Consider the following 18313-nt stretch of genomic DNA (forward strand, 5'->3'; position numbering starts at 1 on the left):
CCATTTTATGGAAGATTAAAGTGACATAGGAATGGATTTGTTTACTTGAAATTGTTCAACTGCTCCGTTGTACATGGACAACAATGACTACCAGTTTGGACAATTGGGAAGGCTTAAAAAAAAACATTTTCCATTATTATTAGGTACATCCTACTAGTCCTGGCACGCATGAATTGGAGACCACAATTGTTTCCATGCTCACCCCCTCATGAACTGGGCTATGGTGTAGTTACACAAAGTGCTCGAAACGCCAAGCAAAGACCCCACAAGACAAGAAGTAATGCATCAGTTTTATTTATCACAACTTAAGCAAAGCAACAGAAGATCAGAAGCTCGTTTCCAATCCCTTTGAAGGAGTCGTGTGACGCCTCTTCGAAACAAACAAAGCCACCGTGGCGCTTGCTGCGACAGCCATCACCAGCGCAGCCACTCCCAGACCAAGGACGGGAGCAGCACCTGTAAAACAATTGAGAGAAAGGGCTGGTGGTTAACTGCGGTGCCGTAAAGCTAGGGTTTTTTTCCACATGCTGGAGGTTGTGGGGGCATTTGACCTATCCAAGTATTTGGTCAAGGTGTGAAAGGCGTGCCATGAAAGAATTTGGTAGCTTTACCTTTGGATGCAGATGTAGAAACCCGTGGCTGCTGCTGTTTTGCAGGGCTGCTTGGCTCGGCACCATCTGAGAAGGGCTTGGCAATCAGGATGGGGCCCAGCATCACATCTTCCACCGCATACGACGGTCCTGAGTGAGAGGACCACATTAGTAATGTGGCGAAGGCCCAGGCTTAAGCCCATACACAACTGATGATGATTGCTTGTGTTGCAATCCAAAAGCTATGAGAATTTTAGTGTGTAATTTTTTTTATTTCCCTTCTACGTGATTTTACGGAATAAACCAAGAATATGAATCCCTGCAGTCACAAAAGCTTTAAATCGAAATTAGTTCTATTTAGTTTACTTGGCACATTACTTATTTCAATCGCGATGCCTCCATTCCTGATTGCCACATACCAACACCATTATTTAGGCAAGGCTTACCATAGTGAATGTCGCAGTTTGGCTTTTCTGACACTTTCCAAGAACGTAACTCCCTTGATATTCAAGGTTCTCTGTACAAGACTAAATGGCTGAATATGACGGTTGTACTCACCAGTCACTGCTGCCACATCCCTGCGCCTTCTTCCACTGGGGCACGTGGACTCGCAGCAGCTGCACACCGAGTCCGAGCCATCAGCAGAGACCCACCTGCATTGTACACAAACGCCGTCTGTAGTTACACAGGCAATGCTTACTCGTATCCGTTCACATTTGAGCAAAGTGCCGATTGAGCACCCGTTCAGGGCAAGCAACGTACAGTGGTGATCAGCTTGAGGAAAAAAAAAAAAAATCTACGAAGGCGAGGCTCGGTTGATACTCCCGACATTAGCCACGAGTGATATTTGAACTCTGGCTATGAGGCTGAGATTTTTCAAAAGGAGCTCAAACGAATGACAGACGTCGTTTGCAGGCTGCTACACTAGTTGCTAAACTCAAGACAAGTGCAGGCTATGACCAACAAATCACCTGAATACATCTAAACAAGAGAAGACCCGTGGGACTGCACAGGAAATGTTTTAATACTAGTTGCAGCTAGAAACCAAAGTCAGGTCTCAGGGATATTAGTTAAGCACACAGGCATGCAATAATATGTAGCCCACATGCAAGGCATGGATTGAGCTATTGGATGGAAGACACTAAAAAACAAATTGCTGGGCAATGCAAGGAAGCAGACCAACCTGTATGCAGCCGAGGGGCTGTAGGTGCAAGCTTTATTGACAGCCGTTGGAGATGTAGCAACATCTGCAACCTTCAGCTGGCAGAAGACGAAAACCTGGACCGAGAAGAGGAAGATGGTTATTACTCAACCACACTGCCTACCACGTTGCTAAAAGGTGGTTTCTGTAGAAGCCTGCATGACAGTAGATCACCTGATCGCCATTGTTGGTCAACGTCGCAAGAAAGCGGAAGGAATCTATGAAGAAGCGAAGGACGTTGTCACTTTGCCGGAGCAGGAAGCCAGAAGTAAGGTGAGCATCATACGAAACTTTGCCATCCACCAGACACCTGCACAGGCACCGTAGATGTACGACACGTGACTTTACATAGGGCAGGCCAGCAGAAAGCCAGCGCTAGGAGACGTAGTACTCCTCTTCCACTGTATAATACGGCAGAGGGTGCGCCAAGCCCACCTCTTAAGGGGCCCCTCCCACTCGCAAACCAAATCAGTCCCCAATGACGCACATTGACCACATCTCTCATTAGTAATGTACCGACAGACACCACATGATAAAAATCATTAACCATACACCTGGTCAGGCTTAACCATCAGAGCAAGATTTATCAGCATTCCAAGGTCAGGCTCTGTTATATGCTCAAGCAGTGGAATGTCACCTTTAAGACAAGGAGCATAAACATTCATTAGGTGGGATTAGGAAAGAGCGACATCTCACCCAGCGTTAGAAATTATTTGGTAGCTGACGGGAGAGTTCCTGTCCGGAACCGGGGTTGCAAAACAGCTGACCACGAAGATCCTGAGTGGAACGTGGTTCAGTGTCTGCACGCTCGCCTCGACATGCAGAGTCTGGCCCAGCTGGTATACGGTGGAAGGTCGCGCCACACGCCAGTCGTCTTCATGAAAGAAAAACACAATTAGACATCTTCAAAACACAATTGCCAAGGCCGAGTGCAGACTTAAAGCGCAGCCAGGAACGTGCTTGCTCACGCCACTGATTGTGGAAGAAACCAAGATAAATCATGGGACCTCCTTTGCCAGTACCAAAATGAGAATAGGTTTCCCTTTTTTCTGGCAACAGGTATTAAGATGTTAAAACAGCAAATTGAAACGTTTTACAAAGGAATCATGTCTGCATTAACCATATGCATCATATTCTCAGGTTTTTTCGGTAAAGTCACGTAGGTAAAACATTAAAAGTAATGAAAGTAAAATAAAACAAAACAAAAATAAAAATAAAATTCACGACGTTTCGGAGGCAACACAAGTCTCCGTCATCAGGTGGGACCGTCACAGCCAGATTAGCTGCATCAAGTGAAACTCATTTGGTGGAAACCAGAGACAGCTTTCTTTCTGGCAGAGTCTTTCGTCTCGACAGAAAGCCGTCTGGTGTGGACCAATAAGTTTCAAAGACAATGCATATATTATCAGTTGTTTTGTTTGCATTCTGACCACAATTAGTGGTTAATGTAGACACGATTCCTTGTAAAAAAGGTCTCAGTTTGGTGTTTTAACATCTAAACAGCACAGTTTTGGTGCCAGAAAAAAAAGGGGTAAACCTATTCTTAAACCTCAGATAAAGTTTAGGGACCTCAGGCATATATCTGGCCTATTCTTCAATACCAAACACACATCTTGAAGGGTTTATAGTCTAAATTGCCATCCTGGTAGTAGCCATGTGCATAATAGGCAATCAACGTCCTCACATCACCACTGACCGGTCATGAGCCTCAGCGTGAAGCTCAGCTGCTGTTGCATAACCTTGGCGCTGCTGAAGGGGATCCATGTGGGTTTGATGGCATCGCTGGACACGTTCCCCTTCCTGCAGTCAGGAAGAGATCAGGCACACATTCTCTACAAAGAGCAGAGGTGGGTGATGCTCAACTGCACCAATTTGTGACCAGATTATTATTGCAATGTCGCTAACATCTTACAACGAATAGACAAGCGAAGAGATACAGAACCATATTTTCATAGTATATTTAACATCGCAACTTGCAAGACTTTTATCCGACGAGGACCAAATAAGAGTAAGTAGACGACTTGGGGGAATGGAATATAATTAAGGGAATCGTGGTTCAAGCAGTATGCAATGCATGCACCACTTCAGGCGTGGACACTTGCAAGGCTGTATGTTTGAGGCAGGCCATGACAGGCGTTTGATGTGAACCCATCAGTAAAGTTGCCACTAAAAACCACCACGACAGACAGCACAGGTAGACTTTCCATCAGTGGATTAACTCGCTGACATTGGCTTTATTGCAATCCAGGCTTCGCAAAGCTAAAGCACACGCAACGGCACGTAATTGTTAAAGACAGTGGTAGAATTGTAAACAGTTTAGCTGGACTTCTAAATTAAGAAAATGTCAACAAGAGACTGCTGGTGAACTCGCCTGGGATAGCGGCAAACGACCGGCACGGCGACGTAGTTTGTGCGGATAATGCCCGTGTTGGACGTGGGGCGGTAGTAGAGGTAGTTCTCGTAAGACAGCAGCTCTGCATTCATCTAAGAAGGGAGAAAAACGTGTGGTTTATTGCTTATTGCAATACTAGCAGAATAATAATACAAATAAAAGCTCAAACACCTTGGTGAAAGACCCAATGCAGCTGTTCCTTGGTTTAAATAATTCACCTAGCTCACGTTACCCATAAAAAACACCTACACAAACCATGGTAAATGCAGATTCCCAATGTATTATGGAAGAATAAAAACGCTCTAATGTACGACTGGTCAACCAGAACGGACCTTAACATAATAATGCAATGACCGATCTACAAATACCAAGGGGTTTTCAAAGCGATACACCCCGCTGTTATTTAAGAAGTCCGGCTCGACTCGAATGCGGAACTATAATTATTCTGCATCTATACTCGGCAAAACAAAGCAGTTGGATTGCGCAGATTATGTTACAGCAGCATTAGCAGCCAGTTACCTGGAGGCTGCTGCCACAGCTTTCCAGTGCGTAGAGGAAGGTCACCGTCCCAGCAAGGGCGTCGCTCCCAGTGACGGGGCAGGCTGGTACTCCCAGGGACAGGTCACTCGCCTGGGCCAGGTGACCCGTGCCGAACAGGTCCCTGCTCACGGTCAGCGTGAGCGTCGCCTCGTCACACACCACACTCACCGTGGCGGAGGTGGCCACTGCAGCTGGCGGTGCCGCACGGGACGAGACGCGAGTGTTACCCAAACAGTGACACAGGTGGTCAGTGAAGACGTAGAAAGTCTCAGAGCCTCGAGTCAATCATCCACACGGAGCTGCTAATACAAGCGTTCTAATTCCCCAGTAGCACCTCAATAAATGTATACACGCGTCACGACAGGTGAGGAATACGTTTTGGCAATCCACTACTGGATCAAGTCTCGCACATTGCGGACGTCAGTTTGACCATACAGATCAGTACGGGCTGAATTGGGGCAAAGCCCCAGGTCTAGACACATCTCGCCAATGTTAACATTTCCAGGACGCAAATTCGTGTTCAGGTATATAGAACAGTGAATTAACCACCACGCCACACTACCAAGCCCATCGTTAGTACGTGTATATTATGATGTTAACATTAGTAAACACGGCAGTTACATTACACGACGAATAAACACGCTTGTAAAATAATCTTTCGACCAAACTCCACTCACCAGAGGCAAGACATAACAACCCCAAGACCGAAAACAAAGCCCTCGTGGTCTCCATCGCAAGGAAAACAAAAAAACCCGAGACTTAGCACGGCACCAGCAGAGCCAACGCAGCTACTGTCCCCACTCGGGGCTTTTATCTGCGCGCGGCCTCATTCAGTTTCAGTAATGAGCCAATTAACTCCTCCTGCGTACGTGCCGCGTGATTTGCGGTGCAGCCCCTATCCATGCACGTGCGCCGAGATCGAGCAAACCTCTACTGATGAAACAATGAGTGACTCGATCTGCTTTGATAAAATCTCGCTGATTAGACAATGCGTGGGTGGATCTGATCCAATCTGGATCGGGATCGCTGAGGGCTCTCCATATAAAAGGGGTCCATGGCCTAAGGGAAGCGACGCAGCCGATGATTTGTTTTACGATGGCGGCTATGCGAGTTCTCCTCCTGCTCCTGACCAGGTGAGGAGGCGGAGGGGCGTGCCGAGTGGTGTTCAGGGATGTTACTCAACAGCTCTGGATAATGAAGTATTGTGTACGTTTGTAAGAGAGGGCGTTTCCATATCGCTTTGGGTAACTGACCTGCATGGAGAAATGCATTGAGATAAAAATGTGGAAATGCGGTCCTGAAATGTCTCGCTTGCCCCGTTGTGGGTGGTAGGGGTTCCAAAGGTGGCTTTGCGTGGCGCTGTTTACACCAACTCTTTCGTGCACCGTGCTGGCCTTGAATCGGCCCTTCCTAAACTCGCTACAGGGCCACTTATTTTTTTGTGGGGGGGGGGTGCGGTGTTTGCCTCTCTCTCCTCCCCCTGCGTTCTCTCGTCTTGGCGGTCACGTGTCTCGTGCTCCCCGCAGCTTCCTCTGCCTGGGCTCCGTCCACGCGAGGCTTCGCCAGTCGCTGGGACCGCGGATGCTGGGGGAGCCGAGTGGTAGGGGGCGCTGCTGTCGCCACATGACAACCACATCGCGCATTCTCTCACTACCGCTATCGTGTGTCTGGACACCGCCATGCACAAGACTATAATGGCGGCGTCTCTCGGTGAACTGGAAAAGCGTTACCGGCGACACGAGATGCCAACAAGAGCGCTGCCTGGACGAGATGGGGGGAGGGGGGGGGTGAATTTGTTGTGTGCCTGCCGCCGGAGCTGTGACGCGACGTGATGGCGGCGGCTGGGCATAGGCCGGCATGTGGGTAATCAATAATCCTCCAGCGCATGGAGAAGGGGGCGTTTGGGGACATTAACTCTCCCTTGCACGTTCCTTTTTACGATAATAACGCTTTCGAAAAAATGGCTGGTGACTGATGGCACGGCCCTTGCAACTTTACTTAAAATGGTGAATTGTACAACATTTGACTGCGCAGGACTATACGTAACACTCGCGTGCAAAATCATCATGACCTTGTTCCTTTCCATTATAGTAACAAGGAACTGTGCACTCGCGTTGATAATTTGCATATCAGGCTCTTTCTTGGCAACTTTCTACTACAATTTCAAGAATCTAATGCAGGGGTCTACTACCAAAATATCATATTTCATCCAGCGGCTTCGAAGCTGAATGCTGACGATCCCTGGTGTGAGGTTTATACTGTCGAGTCGTGGACGTGCCTTTTGAATTTGCGCCAAATAAGAACAAAACACAACACCTTACAGACTTGTATCCACAGAAATGTTAAGGGACTGATGTGCGCCCACCCACCAACCGTCGCGGGCTGTTTTTAAATTGCTCCATAACGTGCAGTTGACGTCTCAACTTCTGAACTGCCTTCCCCCAGGTCTGCTGAAGCAATGCATCTCCTCCACCCTGGGTTTTTCTGTGGGATGGAGCAGCTCTTCTCGCAGTGACTACCGTGTCTTTGTACGGAGTGAGTCCACGAGTTTTCACTTAAATCATGATGACGTAATTGACCATCTTGATCCATTGTATGATTGACTATATGACGCTTTTCAAGGATACTATCGAAATTGATTCGGGGCTGAGATTTTCTGGTCACTTTTTTTGGTGCCAACTGCTTCGTTTTCGATGCGCTCTGACCTCGCAATTTCTCTTATTCGGTGTCGATGTTGGGTTTTTGGTTCGTGCTGTGTTGTGAAATGTAATTCGCATGAACGATGGAAAATTTAAGAATCTGGGATTCAAAGCCTGATAATGTATTGGCGTCAGGGTTCATTTCAACTAGTCTAATACATCACATGACGACGAGAATCAAATCTTATTCTTCCATAGCATAATTGCGTGTTTACTAGACGGGTTAATCTCTTATTAACCGATACCTCACCCTTGCTTGCCTGCCCTATGGGCTCTCCCTTTCATTGGAACATTTCATGCAAGGTAGTGACTGCCGTTGTAAACTGAACCTGATGACGCCTGTCGTACTCTGGTTCTCTACTCGCATCGTCTGCATTTCCCACCCAGTCCTCCGTTGACGACTTGGGAGATCTTGTCGCTAAATCCGAAACGCAGCCTTATTTACTAGCAACACTTAGACGAGGTCGTTGTGCAGGTTGGGGAGTACCGTTATTCCAACGGTGTATTGAGGATCCTGTGTCCTAGAAACGTTCTGGGTACTGTGGAGATTTCCTATTCGCGTTCACACTGACACCATACTTTGTTCTCCTTGCAGTCACGCTGCCCACGTGAACTTGTGGTGCGCAATCTATCCAAATGCAGGTTTTTCTAACTTTGTTTTTGATGTCTCCAGCGGTGCGGAATGAGGCCGTGGATGTGGAGTCTGCGCAGGGGGACTGCGGCTTCTCCATCGCGAGGGACGGTGCTGCGCTCCACTTCACTGCTGCTGGTGATGCCTGCCACGTGCGCGTGGAGGTGAAAACGAGGAGACCGTTGTGACTTGCGTCGATGCTAGTACCCGCTGGGACTGCTGTGGTAGTTGCGAAATTGATGGTTCGCAATCCATAACCGATCGGCCATCACGTGCCCACCGATGTTGTCTGGCCAGAATCGAATTTGATTGTCTACTCTGGTATTTTCCCCTCTACGTTTGCTTAGCTCGTGCATTTATTTTTAAAGTAAAATTTTTTTTTAGCTCGTGCTGTCCACTCTGGAATTTGTTTTCAGATGGTTTGCATGGCCTTTTCAATTTATTCCTACAATATATTATTTCGATCATCTCTCGGTGGTAGCGACTTTAATTCTAGTTTATACAGCAGCTGTTTATCTTGACTGGTATCCCTGCACAATCGATGCAATGCTCATTCCTTATGTCTTGTCAAGATCTTGCCATCTTTGTCTTTTTATCATATTTACCTTGGTTTGCACTTGCCATTTGTGCTCTTGTTCATTGTAGTATGCCATGTCGCTACATTACTCTTTAAGCCAATCCTAAGTATCCTTTCTTGCCTATGGCCTTGCCTCATTGCATTGCTTTTTTGTCTTTAGTCTCCGTCTCGTCAGTCTTATCTCCAGCATAATTTTTCTCTTGCTGTGCGTAACGGTAAAGCATTTGCCATCTAGATGCCCATGTCAAAGTGGCCACCTTAAAGGCAATGTGTGTAAGTTTTAACTCCTACATCACCAAACTTACTCGGCAAAACAAGCTTTCAGTTTGTGTATTTCACACCTGCTAATGGATGCAGCCATTGCAGTACTATTCAATGCAAAGAAGGGAATCGGAGCATTTTGATGCTTGGTATAAAATCAACGGTACTATATATTGCTACAGAAAGTCACTATCCAAGCTGGCCTCTAAGAGACCAACGTAGATGTAAGAAAATATTGCTCACGGGGCTTGCTTGGACATGTATGATCTACACCAGCAAAATGTAAGTGGCAGACCTAACCAACATGCCAGCTTTGTGCCAGAAATGTGTGCACTACTTGAGCTTGCTTGCAGAAGACATGAAAGTCTTGTGAAGGGTGGTAATCTGAGTGCTATGCGTGTGAGAAGAGTAATGGCGGTTTTGTGGCAAGCTGAATATGGAAACTGTATTACACACGGAGCAGCGCAGCATCCGTTTGAACAATGACAGGGGTTAACCTGGGAAAGTGACTTCGGACCCAGGAATGCAACCCCCACGTGCGGTCTACCTGCCTTAATTTGGGTGCTAGGTGGTGGCGGGTTTTCCATTTGACAGCTTTACTTGTCATTAGCCTGCCCTCGCCCAACAATGTCGAATGCACGAAATCTGCTGATTTGTTTAAGCCTTCCTGGAGCACTGGCCCCGAGTCCGATTTTGAGGGCTGCTTATTTCACCAGGACGGCAGGAGGAAGATCCAGGTGGAGCTGCAGGAGATGCGGCACGGGCTGAATGGGCTCGTCTGGGCTTTCACCATCGACTGCCCTGAGAACCTAAGATCGGCGAGGGCTGGAGGTGAGTACCATTGATTTGACTCCGATAATCGGACCCACAGACTGCACTACCTATGACTTGGTGCTCTAGAATGGGTCTGCTGGGTCAACGGCTGCATTTTTGTATCGACCTAGATCGTCTCTCCTGGTGATTTTGCAATTGTGCACTTGCGTTTCATGCCCTTCGTTTTTACTGGACAAACTTGCAGCTTGAATCATTTTCCGATGCAATTTCCCCCAGTGGCTGATTCCAGTAGTTGCACCGTATCAACGCGTTTTCCTAATGCACTCCTGATTAGTGCTGTCTTAGGTCTTGAGGGTTAATTTGCCCATGCTTCACCACGCTGCTCCTTGTTGGAAAAGTTGAGTGGCACTAACCTTCAATGCAACAAATTGTGCTGTAACTGCCATGGCCTTTTACAGCCAGTGAGCAACGTGTTTGTCCATCTATACTGTACACTCAACCCTGCTCCGCTTCTGGGAGTGGGTGCATTGCCCGAGTGATTTGGTCATGTGCCACGTAACACTCATTCTCATACTTGACACGTGGCTCAAACGTTGACTTGTATTTAAGTACGTGTGGGGCTTTGTACGATGACCTATTGTGCTCCTGCTGTTTTTAGAGATCGCCACGTGCTCTGGGCAGAGCAGGAACTTCCCATGCAACTCTGTGCAGAGTGTCCCGAGCGCGGACGTCTGTGCACAGAGTGGCTGCTGCTACGACCCCACTCTACGCCGCTGCTTCTACAGTGAAGCTGGTACGTAGTGGACTCAAACCAGAGGTTCCATAATTCACTACTTAAACTTAGCTCTTGCTGTGAGGTTCTATGTTGGCACGGTAGCATCCTGCTGTGCTGGTTCCCTGAACTTGTTGCATCACCACGGACTACATGGGCCATCTTTCATGATTCACCGAACTCTCCATTGCCCTCCCACCATGCTCCACCCAGTGTGCACCACAGATGGGCGCTTTGTGGTGCCCGTGTCTCGGAACCTAACGTCTCCACCGCTGGACCTGAGCACCGTGCACCTGACTGACGGTAGCGGTGTGCAGTGCAGCCCCGTGCTGGTGTCTGCAGACCTTGCAGTCTTTGACGTACCCATGGCAGCGTGTGGTGCCACTGTGCAGGTAATGGGCTCCTACACTCTGCTTTGCCCTGCCCCCATCCTGATGTTGTTGTTGACATTGTTGAAGTGCTGCATCGGACCTTTTGCGATGTGCAACTCCTTGATGTGCAGAGCACAATCATGCACGAGTTGATAAAGAACAGCAGGGTCACTTTATGATTGAGTGTCAAATGAATCAAGTGCTAAAACAGAATTTAGGGGGATCCTAATATATAATTTGTAGCTAATTTTGACTACTGGCCAGTACCACTTATTCTTCTACTTGATCGCTCAATGGCATTATCGTTTTGTGTGAACTTCTTTTTGGTGTGTCCAGTGGAGTGGGCAGGAGCTCGTGTACGAGTTAATGTTGGTCTCCGAGCGGGAGCTCTGCATCGATGGAAGCGTCGCCATCACCAAGTCGTCCACATACAAGTAAGCACTGCAAGTGCTATGCTCATGAGGGTCAAGCTTGAGTCTTGCAGAGGAGACCCACCCCCATAAATGTCCACTGTCCCTGCAACATTAAATATTTGCAGCATATGCCTGCAGAACCGTGACCAATCTGCTTCCTCATTCAACTATTTATTCATTAAATTGGGACATTCAACGCACAAGGGCGCCTTTTCCTCGTCACATGATCTTTAACATCTTGAAGTAGTAGGAATATAGCTTGTGGCTAATGTAAACACGGTATTAACCAAGGTGGTCCCTATACTGGTACGTCTGCAAAACACTATCGGTCCGCTGTGTCCCTCATGCAATCTCTTGCTGCCGTGAGGGCGTTGTGCATGCCTTTGGCTGGTGGTGTCTGTTTACCAGGATGGTTCTTCAATGCCGCTTCCTTGGAAGTGGAGACCTGCAGCTTGGAGTGCAGGTGAGCACTCTGCCACCGCCACCTCCAGCCACGGCCACTGGGCCCCTCTCCCTGCTGCTCCAGGTCTTCACTGGTGAGTACTCCTCTCTCCGACACCCTGTCCACCTGAGTCGACAAATGTCACCTTGAACACGGGTTGTGATGTCGCTCTACCCATGGAAGACTTGGGTCTGTATTAGCTCTGACTCGAAGCCAGCTGAAAGTCGTGCTTTTTTTAGCCATTGCTCGGCTAGTAGCTCAACCCTGGTTTAATTTCCACTGCATGAGATTTTTAAATGCATTAATCGGCACAGCTGCTGGACTTGAACTGCAAACGAACGCTGTGCTAGGCTGTGCTGCCAGTATTGTGAACCTGCCAACAGATTCATATTTAGCCATAAATGAACTGAAACGACTTGCACATTCTCCATGGTAGCACGTGTAACTTAAAATGCTAACTTCTGCCGTGGTTTTTAATCTAGCAGCGACCAGCTGAAACCATGTTGTTAGTGTGGGGCCGACATTGAAAGGGATGACAATGCCCTTAATTCCCATGGCTCTACCAAATTAATCTTTTTGCACAACCCATCAACCAAAACGGTCTCCTTGAGGGCATTGTTTAAAGGAAAATTGGACTGGCTTTCTTAGCCTCATTTGTCCATGACACCTTTGCTTGAACGAATGGTTGTCAATAGCTTCATTGGTTACCAATTGACTAGAGCTTGGCCAACTTAGCACCCGATTCCCACCCCTTGGTGTGATACCGTGCCCGTTGCAGCATCTACAGACATTTAGCGATGCCGTTGTATACAGTATGTAGACAACCATGCGGAGGTGAGGGTGACAGCATTTATTATGAAAAATACAAATGAAATGTCAACCACTGTTTCTATGCCAGAAAGTTGCGATAATGTCCCCTAGTTCAATTCAAAAGGAATGCACACGTTTTAGAGGCTTTGTGCTTTGCCTTGTCCGATGTGCTCTAAACAGGACCTTTACGCCACTAATCCACATGCCTTGTGAACCATGTCTGCACGCTGCCAGACAACTCCTACACCACGCCGTACCAGCCCTGGCAGTACCCGCTGGTAACACTGCTGGGAACGCCGCTCTACGTGCAGGCGTCACTGCTGCACCGCTCTGACCCCACGCTGGTGCTCTTCCTGAAGGCCTGCTGGGCCACGCCCACGACAGATGCCACCGACCCCACGCAGTGGAAGCTTGTGGTGGATGGGTGAGGCTGGGCGGGGTAGTGCTCTCTAAACCCTCACTGCTACAGCAGGGCCTGCAGAGGCAACCTGGTTCGAGGCATTGGTTGTCTTTTTTTCCCCACGTAAACAGTTGTGCTAATTACGTCGCCTTTCAATGACAACAGTTCATGTAATGGTGACTGAGCACTGGCGTCGCTTAAGCAAGATTGCAGTGCCATCCAAAATGTCGATGGCCACAACGCTTCTTGGGTTGATGTTCTGGATGTGAACACAGCCACCCTCTGCCTCCCAGAGCTGGTGATTTGTACAAGGTCGACTGCATGCAGTGATGGTTGCATCGTGCACAAATGTACTGCATATTGGCATTTGGGCTGTCTTGCTGGTCGTGAGCATGTCTTGACTGAAAACTGGCCTTCATCCTTGCGTGCAGATTTAAATAGACACGTGCATTCAATCCGATGCATGAAACTTGCTTTGAATTGAGGGTGAACGGCACTTTTTCCTGTGCAGCTGCCCCGTGCAGTCTCCTTGTTGCAGTGTGTCCTTTCCTGGTGTCGCTGACCTGCCACTGCCTTCTCACTACAAGCGTCTGGAACTCCAGGCCTTCGCCTTCATGAACTCTGACCGCAGCACCACCCGTGACCTCGTGAGTGCCCGATTCTTTCCGCCATTAAAAACCAGGTCCCCATGGAGGGATTACGTGTACGGTGTCCAACTGGAGAGGGCACAGACTACGTAAAACATGGAATACTTTACTTGCTGTAACGATGCATTCTGTCTGCCACAGGTTTACCTGCACTGCTCTATCGTGGTGTGCGACAGCTCCAGCCCCAACTTCCTCACCGAGTGCAATCGGCAGTGTGGACAGACCAGGCGCTACCGTGAGCACCACCGCGACCTCTTGAATATCTTGCACTTGAATACCCAGAAAAGCCTTGCAGACTAACGATTTGTCCAGATGACAAAGGGGTGTTCATGTTGGTGGTAATGTTGCTATGTTATCGTTTCTATTTAGAGCACATTTGCTGTGACTTTGCAGACTGATTTTTGACAAGCCGTGGCATGCCATAATGACGTACTCGTTTGATTTTTCTGGGGCACTTGACCTGCAGCATATGATGTCCTTTTGTATGGGCCAGTGGTCATCAACCGATTTCTTTTCTTGTTCCAGAGCGCAACGCCATCTCTGACGCTTCCAGCGTGGTAGGAAAGCACGTGGTGTCTCTGCAGGGCCCCGTGCTCTTTGAAGAAGCTCCTGTTAACGACGCTGCTCTGCTGTTGCTGGAGGCTCCCTCTTCGTCGTGGGCCTCGGCTGGGACTCTGTCCATTCTCCTCGTCATTGCCACAGCCGTCATTGCGCTCCTGTCTGCTGCCATTGCTGTCAGGAGGCGCAGGTGCCGGGCTGTGGCGCTCGACGAAAGTAGCTATTGATGACTACTTGTAATTGCTGTAACTTGCATGTCCTTTGCAGACCGTTGTGGTCAAAAAAATAAAATGCTGAAATTCGCTACTGCTGTTCTGACCTTTTACGATGATTGTATATGTGCAATATGTAGGCAGTATTAGTGCTGCATTTGGTCGTTTCTTCCCCAAGGCAGGTCCCTCGATAGCAGCAACTTGTACCAACGTTGAGGCCATTGGCTTCTTCAAACAAGAGCACCTTGCCATGCTTAAAGAATCTGAATCCAGACTTTATTTAATTAGTTAATATTTTTCCCCTAAAACATGCATACAGTGTACATGTTCCAGGAACATTTCCCATCGCACAATCGCAAACTATTTCAAAGATACATTAAGAATGTGGGTCAAGGGGGAGAAACGGAATACTGAACGTTAACTAGCTTAAAGTAAAGGTTTGGTTGTGGCATTACAAAGCATCTGTCCATTGTCAAAAGTGCTCTTCCCCTGGAAAAGACACCCACCCCACAACGCTATGGAGGCTTGACTAGACATTCTTTGTGGCCTTGTGCACGATTGGCTTGGTGCTTAAGACGCCTGGGTTCTGATGCAGTGACGACTCGTCCGTCTCTAACTGCATTGTGCTGAATGCTGGAGAAACTCTGCCTCAACTGTTCCTAAATGGATAACTGCTTGGGCATGGCCACCACACATGCTTGATAGCCAGGAATTTCCTGTCTCCAACCTGCATGAACTCTGGGACCTGTGTTTAACCATGTGCCTGAAATCCGGCTGTTAGGAAGACCGTTTGCATCAAACATGGGCTGGAAATCATTGACCACCTCCCTGAACATGGGCCTCCCTTCTACCTGAAAAGTAAACTTGAACAGTGTTCTAGATTGGAAGGAAAGCCACCCACACATTCCTACTTAAACTGATTACCACCACCACCCGGCTCAAGAATTATCTCATCAAAACTATCACAGCTCATGGCATTTCTGACCAACACCCCCTGGCCAGTGAATTAAAACAAGTACATCGGACCCTCCAGATGAATGGATACACTGACCGCAATATCCGTCAAGCTGTTTCTCCCACCATACAAACAACCACTTGAAAATCTGATCAAAACTATCACGTTGCTGTAGATAGCAGGCGTGACCAAAAATATCTCCAAAGTAATATCCAAGTCTGATTCAGTACAGTACATAAAATCTGCGATCTAATCCCATCTATAAAAGATGTCATTCCTGACTTGCAATACCCTGGAGTCTATAAATTGAGTTGCAGCTGTGGTGATTGTTACATTGGTGAAACGAAACGTCATGTGTCTGCGAGCACAAGTCAGATCTGAAACACGGCAAAATTGAGTCTTCCACCGTTGCCGATCATTGCTACAACGCTGTGGGCTCTCATGATAATGTCTTTTCCGAGACCAAGGTGCTCTGCAAACCTTCTGGCTATCATCAAAGGTTTGTACACGAAGCCATCCAGATATACAAACACGGACATAACTTCAACTGTGATGATGGGGACAAACGGAGTAATCATTGGAAAGATGTTATTAACCATGTGTAATAAAAGACTTGACCACGATCTCTGGCTCAGTGTCCTTTATTTGGTCCGTACTGTATTACCCACACGGCTGTCTCCTCTTTGCTCAGTCCCCACAGTGCTGACTCCGATGTCTCTCTTCTCCACCAGCAGCCCCTCTGTTGGCCTCTGTCGCTCCTGTAGCCCCCACAGCAGCCCCGCTGCTGTTACTCACTCTCAGCCCCCCTGGCTGTAATCGCTGCTGCTCTTCTCCCTCTTGCTTACTCCGCAGCGCTGACAGCCTCGTGCTGTCTCTCTCTCTCCCTTGGTCGCTCCTGCGACTCTCTGCAGCCACACCGCTGCCTCTAACACACAGCCTTCCTGGCTGTACTCTCCGCAGCTTCTCACCACCCTTTAGCTCCCTGCTATTCTCCTGGGTTGGCTCCCACTGGCCAACGGTGCCCCCTCACGTTCGCCCGCGCGGCCCCACCTTTTCCATTCACACCCCGACTGCCTTCTCTTTCCGGTTTACCCACTTAAGGACCCCAACCTTTCACCCACGTCACCTGGCTCCGCCTCCCCGTGACGTCACATCCGGAAGGTCGCTCACGCCCGCATTACACATGTAAAAAAATTAACTACACATATTTGGACCATTTTATTTGACAGGTACTATTCTATTTACCGAGTGTTGACATCCCCAGCGTTTAACAGTACTGCTTTTTTGTATTTGGATTATCAGCCAACACCGGTTACAACCCCAAGTGCACCTATTGTTCTCTTTTAGCCCCGCCCACCCCCCCAACACGTTCCATTCATTGGCTACCACATTCAAATAAGCCCCTCCCCCTTAACTTGTATTTAAGAGCTTGTCTCTTGGAATTTTGCCTCACTTGATACAGTAAATTTAGCTGTGATGGTCCCACCTGATGACGGAGACTTGTGTTGCCTCCGAAACGTCGTGATTTATTATTTTATTTCTATTATTATTTGTATTATTTTTATTATTTATTTTTACCTAAGTGACTTTAACGAAAAAACCTAAGTCTGAATAGCGTTTCTCCTGAACTCCCTCGCACTGTAGGACGGGCAACCTGTAAAGACCATTTCTCCTGGACTTACTCAATCCTGCATAATAACTGACATGATGACACGTGAAACGGTACTCTATTTTATCGGGGTGATTTGATTGTTCCTTCGAAGTCATACTTGTTAAAATTAGAACATACACGAACCACTTAACAACTTGACCTATAGCCTGAAATATCCTCCTATAAAATTACTTTGTCCTGAACTGATAACATTTGTAATATTGATGTCTATGGCACCCATATACACACTCCCTATTTACCTATGTACGTCATTTTGTCTGCCTTAACGCTTTAAACAAACTATTGGGTTTAAATTTCAACAAGGTACACAAAGCCAACAAACTAAGCCCCCGAATGAACACTCGCTATTTGTTTGTATCCTTGGTCCAATATAAACTTGGTAAATCAACCTACAATGTACGCTGATCATAATGCTAACTGAGCCACAACGCGCATCTGCACATGCGTGGTTGCCTCGAGCAATGCAAACCGGTTGCTTAGTTTTGTCGCTAAAGACTTGGTGGCTATTTTGTTTACGAGAAAAAATGCCAAGAAAAACAACCTCCCAAGCAAAAAAGTGTGGCAGCATTGTGGCGTGCAAAACAAACGGAGCAGCTGCGGCTCTCAACAGCAACCAAACGTTGAAGGCAGTTTGGCAGCACGGGCTGAGTAAACTGCAGAACAGCCTGCATCAAGACAAGCCGGAGACTGCACCGTTACTGTTGCAAAAGCACAGGCTGAGGATAATCCTGGACAGCGTGCATGGGGAAACGAGCCAGACTACACAATTACTTTTGCAGCACGGGCTAAGAAAACACGTTTTAGCTCGTTTGGAAGGCTTTTTGGTGCTTTGCGCCTCGCCTGTTGCCCCCACTGATGTCCTTTCCCCCCCCCCCCCCCCTTTGAAATGTGCAGTTACTACTGTAGTGAGTTCCAGGAAGACTGACGACGGAGTCGAGGCACACTCTTTTATTCAACTCAAGGGCAGTAACAATACTTGAAGGGGTAACGGCCCCTTCACCCATACTAGATGGGAAAACACCCCTAGCACTAGTTCCCCTGTCATATTCCCAGTCCTCCTCTAATAGTGCTATGGGAGGCTATCTGATCCGGCCCTGGTAAAGCACGGATCCCGGCACCCAGCTAACCCGGCCTTGCTCTTACAAGAGCAGAGGTCCAGAAGCTTTGGGGCCGCGCCACTGGCTTGCCCTGCTCGGCCCTGACAAGGGCATCGAGACAGGGGAGTCCCAGGGCCTATTCTGCCAGTCTCCAGACATCACTGGTAAGCTTCTTCCACACTTGCCCCGAGCTCTCTGGCTCCCCGCCTTTTATAATAATCCCCTCCTATTATAGGAATCCCCTCCGAGGGGTGGAGTTATGGGGGATCACAGCTCCCCCATGGCCCCCCAGGGTTAAC

General features: G+C 48.0%; 2 protein-coding genes across 2 annotated transcripts; one reads left to right on the top strand and one right to left on the bottom strand.

Annotated features, from left to right (window-relative positions):
• Positions 1-278: 278 nt before the first annotated feature.
• Positions 279-5549, bottom strand: LOC144737685 (zona pellucida sperm-binding protein 3-like). The gene is made up of 10 exons (XM_078620510.1): positions 5401-5549; positions 4703-4914; positions 4163-4275; positions 3488-3591; positions 2488-2665; positions 1966-2101; positions 1774-1868; positions 1149-1243; positions 612-740; positions 279-456 (listed from the first exon to the last, which is right to left on the bottom strand). The coding sequence occupies exons 1-10, from the start codon at positions 5453-5455 to the stop codon at positions 326-328; spliced, it is 1248 nt and encodes a 415-aa protein (XP_078476636.1). The 5' UTR covers positions 5456-5549; the 3' UTR covers positions 279-325.
• Positions 5550-5731: 182 nt separating this feature from the next.
• On the top strand, positions 5732-14381 carry LOC144737684 (zona pellucida sperm-binding protein 4-like). The gene is made up of 13 exons (XM_078620509.1): positions 5732-5856; positions 6250-6323; positions 7169-7258; positions 8096-8217; positions 9608-9722; positions 10324-10458; positions 10651-10829; positions 11145-11242; positions 11630-11757; positions 12708-12897; positions 13385-13520; positions 13662-13755; positions 14046-14381. Exons 1-13 carry the CDS (start codon positions 5804-5806, stop codon positions 14303-14305), a joined length of 1674 nt encoding a protein of 557 aa, XP_078476635.1. The 5' UTR covers positions 5732-5803; the 3' UTR covers positions 14306-14381.
• The last annotated feature ends 3932 nt before the right edge of the window (positions 14382-18313 follow it).

The sequence above is a fragment of the Lampetra planeri genome, chromosome 72 (assembly GCF_965212315.1).
Source record: "Lampetra planeri chromosome 72, kcLamPlan1.2.h2, whole genome shotgun sequence".
In the NCBI taxonomy this organism is placed as follows: Eukaryota; Metazoa; Chordata; class Hyperoartia; order Petromyzontiformes; family Petromyzontidae; genus Lampetra; species Lampetra planeri.

What these genes read in the sequence shown, in the direction of transcription:
- LOC144737685 (XM_078620510.1), bottom strand. Translation starts at nt 5,455, where the DNA reads ATGGAGACCACGAGGGCTTTGTTTTCGGTCTTGGGGTTGTTATGTCTT. An exon ending in GTTGTTATGTCTTGCCTCTG is followed by an intron (nt 4,915 to 5,400) that starts GTGAGTGGAGTT and finishes CGGCACCGCCAG; the next exon opens with CTGCAGTGGCCACCTCCGCC. An exon ending in CACGCTGAGGCTCATGACCG is followed by an intron (nt 2,666 to 3,487) that starts GTCAGTGGTGAT and finishes TCTTTCATGAAG; the next exon opens with ACGACTGGCGTGTGGCGCGA.
- LOC144737684 (XM_078620509.1), top strand. Translation starts at nt 5,804, where the DNA reads ATGATTTGTTTTACGATGGCGGCTATGCGAGTTCTCCTCCTGCTCCTG. An exon ending in CTCCTCCTGCTCCTGACCAG is followed by an intron (nt 5,857 to 6,249) that starts GTGAGGAGGCGG and finishes TGCTCCCCGCAG; the next exon opens with CTTCCTCTGCCTGGGCTCCG. An exon ending in CTGCTTCTACAGTGAAGCTG is followed by an intron (nt 10,459 to 10,650) that starts GTACGTAGTGGA and finishes TGCTCCACCCAG; the next exon opens with TGTGCACCACAGATGGGCGC.